Genomic DNA, 5,422 nt, shown 5'->3' with positions numbered 1-5,422 from the left:
ATATATATACATACACTTATACATACATGTACACTTACATATATATAAATATATATATATATATATTTACACAAACACACACACATATATATACATACATATAAACATATATACATATATAAATGGAAGATGGAATATACACACACACATACACACTCATATACACATAACCACACATGCATACACTTCTTTCCCTCTTTCCTTCTCTCCCTCTTTCCTTCTCTCTCTCTCTCTCTCTCTCTCACTCACTCATGCAACCACAAATTATAAACATTTTAACAGCTCACATTAAAAGTTCAATATGTAACTGTATTTAAATCTTCCCAAACTGTATTAAAGTGAAAGTAGGAAAAAAAAAAAAATAAAACAAAGACACAGGAGCAAAAGAGAAAAAAAATAGTAAAAAGCACCCCTGCCACATCCCCAATAACTCTGACTTAACAAATTGCACAAAAATTACACATTAATGATATCAAATCACAGTCGTTTGCATTGAAAATATTATAGAAGACTTGAATTGAACGAAAGCATTTGTTTTAATGTAGATGCATCTACTTTCTTTCTTTCTTTGATTTTTTTTTTCCTTTATATAATTCTTAAGAATTGCTTCTTATTTCAGACAGTGATTTAGAAAGACAGAGGAAAACAAAAGAATTAAAAAAAAAAAAAGTAAAATAATTTCAACAAATGACATAAAAAAAAAAAAAATCAGCAATTGAAAAAGAGATAGCAATGTGAATACCATCAATAATAATAATAATAATAATAATGATGATGATGACGATGTTTCAAATTCTGGCAGAAGGCCATAATAATAACAAATACAATAACAACAATAGTAATAATAAGTAACAACAACAATAATAATGACGATAATAATAATAATAATAATAATAATAATAATGATGATGATGATGATGGTGCCTAATTATTTATGAATTGAATAGGAAGCGACAAAAAGGTGACTGAATAGAAATGTTCGTACTTATTAAGTTCAAGATTTCAAGTGATTTGAGGGAAAAAAACTGTTTTTGTTTTTATAGGAAATTCTATCTTTTACTTCACTTTTGGCTATTTTCCTTGTTAAAAAAACAAAACAAACAAAAAACTGTTAATGTTACCACCACAAGCTCTTTCCACCTCTCTGCTCTGCATCTTAATACCATACGTCATATGTGTGAACATAATTGTGTGTGTGTGGTGTATATTTAAATAATAGTAGGGAAAGGTAACTATTTGTGTTATGTAAATACATACATATACATATATATATATATATATATATATGAACTACAGAGTTATGCTGTTTTTTTTTTGTATTTAATAAACATACACAAACACACATACATATATAAACATGCATTATAAACACACACAAAGATAGCATTGAACTTCATTGCTCTCTTATTTATATGCATATACTTGCATGCATGCACACACAAATGCACATGGACACATATGAATATACAAATACTACAGATGTATATACATACACATATACAGGCATTTCTATGCGGAAATATTCACACAAATGTATGTATATGTGTACATATGTATGTGTGTGATTGCTAACATACTATATCTTCAATATGACCTTCATCACCATCATCATTTAATATCCTTTTTCTATGCTTGCATGAATCAGACAGAATTTGTTGAGGCAAATTTTCTATGGACATACGCTTTTACTGTCATCAACCCTCACAAGTTTCCAAATAAGATCATATTTCCACATGGCCAGACATGTTTTTTTTTTTTTTATCACAGAGGACTGAAAACAAACAACCTTGCTTGTTTAAAACCCATTACCTACCAGTGATCTCATATGAGATCACTTAAAAATTACTAATTTCATAATTATCTGTCAATATTTACACATATCTAACCTTTTTGCTATATCTACTAGGTATATTTCTCTGATATTCAAATGAGGTTTGCTAATTTTTCACCCAATATCTCGCTTATTTCTATTTAAAATGCTATTTTGATCATTCCAGCATGTTTCTAAGGCTGTTTTATGCTAGAAATCAAAGTTTCATAAAAAAATTCCAGTTAATAGAATTATGGGAGGTAATGGGTTAATGATGAGGTCCATTTACAAACATCTTGACAAAAGTACACACAATCATCATCATTTAATGTCCGTTTTCCATGCTGGCATGGGTTGGATGGTTTGACAGGAGCTGGCCCAGGTTTCATGCCTGTTTTGGCATGGTTCCTACAGCTGGATGCCCTTCCTAATGCCAACCACTTTACAGAGTATACTGGACAATTTTATGCAGTAGTAGCATGGGTACTTTTATGTGGCACCTGGCACAGGTGCTTTTATGTGAAACTGGCACAGGTGCTTTTTATGTGGCACCAGCACCAATGAGCCTGCAAGATTAGGATCACTCAGCTGAAGAGTGATGTAGGGGACATGACTATAGCAAAGACAACCATAATTTTAATTAGCTTGACATGTCTTTTCAAGCACAGCAAACCACCAGAAATCTCAGTCCCTTGTCATCCCCTCTCTGAGGCCCAATGTCAAGAGATCCTTTATTCCATGTCTTCCATCTACCAAATCCATTCACAAGGCTTTGGTCAGCCTGAGGCTATAGTACAAGACACTTGCCCAAGATGTCATGCAGTGGGACTGAAGCCAGAACCATGTGGTTGGGAAGCAAGCTTCTTACCACACAGCCACACCTGTGCCTCTTATCACACAGCTACACCTGCACCTATTATAAACAGAAAGCTATTTGAATAGCAGATATGCTCTACTTACCTACATACATACACTCTGAAGTATGGTAGACCAGGGTTGCTCTTTTTGAACAGAGAATTTGGTTGATAGACATCGAAGATTATATTCCAGTCTGCAGAACTATCTCTGGAACAAAAAAAAAAAAAAAATTAAAAACTAGTCAGAGTATATAATATATATATGTATGCGTGCGCGTGCGTGCGTGCGTGTGTGTGTGTGTGTGTAGAAGGAATATTCGGTAGTCCCAAAACACCTAGCACCATTTCCTCTTTGAAAGAAATAGCTAACCAACAGTGTAGCCACCGCATCGAAACCAATGGATGACAATGGTATAGCTAAAGCACCTAGCTGCTAGAATCAACCAAATTGTTTCAGTGGTGGCACATACCGTTATACTGCTAGACATCATTCACACTATTGTCATTCCAACATAATTTATTATGCAGTGCAGCATTACCTAAAGTGTCACATCTTTTCTAAAGAAGGTAGGTTGCTGTTTTGGGGTGTCTTGACTGCTATTTCTACTTGGCCTCGTGCCACCGTTGTATGAAAAACTGCTGCATTCACTGTGATGAATTGATTTCTATGTTCCTTTACTTCAAGATTCATTATCATCATACAGGGTTCTGCAGCCATCAAGGGCCACTGACATCTTGCATTTTCAAAAAGTCTGTGAGACACCAGTCTGTATCAGAGTAAACAAGAGAAATGTGAAGTAAAGTGCCTTGCCCAAGGACACATTGAGCCACTGGTCTGGGAATCAAACTCATGACCTAACAATTGTCAGTCCAAGGCTACACACTTTCACACTTCCGGATCCACCAACAAATAACACACACACACACACATGTATACATACACAAATATACACATGCATACATACACACATACATATATATACACAAATATATATATACATAGATATATACACATACATATATATACACACACATATATATCTATTTATATACATATATATAAATTTACAAATATACACACACACACATGTATTTATGCATGTATGTGTAAATGTGTACATGACAAACATTTTTCAGTTTCTGTCTACCAAATCCAGTCACAAAGATTTGGTTGGCCCAGGTTTATGGCAAGAAGACACTTGCTCAAGGTGCTATGCAGTAGGATCGAACCCGGATCCATGTAGTTGGGAAGTAAACTTCTTACCGCCCAGCTGTACCTGCAACTATTACATATATTTCTATGTAATTTCATTACTTCTCTTTAACTTAGTTATCATTCTGCAACCTTTCGCTTAAAACAGGGTAAAAATTTGGAATCCAAATACAGAGGGAAGTTTGATGAATTCAATTGCCTTTATCTTCAGACTAAAGCATGCAGTAATATTTTTGCTAGTTAGTTTTTCTTACATTTTCAGCGTTACTGACCGGCTTGCAGCTATGCTATGCTAAGACAAAAGATATTTCAACTGAATTCATAAATAACAAACTATACCTAATAAATACACAAACACACACACACATGTAACCAAAAATTATACACACCTCAGCAGAGCATTCCGCTTCCGAAACTGTTGATAAGCCATCTAACCCATGCGAACATGGAAAAAGGACACTAAACAATGATGATGATGATAATGATGATGATAGTTTTGAATTAATCACGTGTTATCTTGTAGCTTTGAGATTTTCATGATGTCATCATTATCATCACCACCATCATTATCATCATTTACAGTCTTTTTCCATGCTGGCATGGGTTAGATAGATTGACTGGAACTGGTAAGCTGGAGAGCTGCACCAGGCTTCAGTTGTCTGTTTTAGCTTTGTTTCTATTGCTGGAGGCCCTTCCTAATGCCAACCACTGTATCTGGCCAGAGTTAACATAAAACCGGTAGAATATTTGAGCCTGATACGGCCTGTTTAAAATGCTAAGGAGTTAATGTTAAACAAACATTTTTTATTTTAAATATAAAATCAACTGAAAATCACACAACAATTTACATATCTCCTAAGTGGTTACTTGATATGCTAGTAATAGCAGTTAAATTTTCCTTAATGTATATGCTAATATTTTTAAATAGTCAGGACACACTAGATAATGTAGTTCTATGCTAAAGCTGAAAAGAAAAAAACCCCAAAAAACTAACATGGCCAATGGAACTGAAATAGGTTTAGACAGGTTTGCTTGACCAGGGCTTATCTGGTGAGCAACAGCAACAGTATGAAGGCACCTCAATGTCAGTCATGGGCAACCTGGCCTACAGAACTCTTTGAATGGCATGCCGAACAATAATTACCTTCAAATAGGTTGGCTGGGGTTATAGTGGAAGTCACGTGTCCAAGGTGCCATGCAGAGGGACTGAACCCGAAAAACTCAACCATGTGGTTGAGTAGCAAACATCTTACCAGACAACCGCTTTTGCATCTACAACCAATTTTCTAAATACATTCACATCTCCTCTCTCATCTATCTCTTGCAGAGCATCCAAATACCTGCTATGCAGAATTTTTCTGAATTAACAGGAATGTCTGCAACATATGCCTGCATCAAGCTAACATATGTACTGAATTTACAAGCCAATCAGAACCTCTGTTTTGTGAACGCTCTTAGCAGGATACTAAAGTTAGGTCAGCTAAACAATATGGGGGATGCATTCAGTTTGAAGGCGAACAATAATATATATATATATATATA

At 34.7% G+C, this 5,422-nt stretch overlaps 1 protein-coding gene across 2 annotated transcripts in view; it reads right to left on the bottom strand.

Annotated features, from left to right (window-relative positions):
* The window catches only part of LOC106871309 (tRNA-splicing endonuclease subunit Sen54), a 105,636-nt gene that overhangs the window by 28,053 nt on the left and 72,161 nt on the right, over positions 1 to 5,422 (bottom strand). The window contains exon 8 of one of the 2 annotated variants that reach the window (XM_052977034.1): positions 2,771 to 2,875. The exons of the other annotated variant lie outside the window; for it this stretch is intronic. Coding sequence (XP_052832994.1) covers positions 2,771 to 2,875 — 105 coding nt within the window. The remainder of the gene's footprint in view (positions 1 to 2,770; positions 2,876 to 5,422) is intronic. 2 annotated transcript variants of the gene reach the window in all.

The sequence above is a fragment of the Octopus bimaculoides genome, chromosome 2 (genome assembly GCF_001194135.2).
Source record: "Octopus bimaculoides isolate UCB-OBI-ISO-001 chromosome 2, ASM119413v2, whole genome shotgun sequence".
In the NCBI taxonomy this organism is placed as follows: domain Eukaryota; kingdom Metazoa; phylum Mollusca; class Cephalopoda; order Octopoda; family Octopodidae; genus Octopus; species Octopus bimaculoides.
Note: the sequence above shows the minus strand (reverse complement) of the source record. Positions and strands in the feature narration are given on the sequence as shown.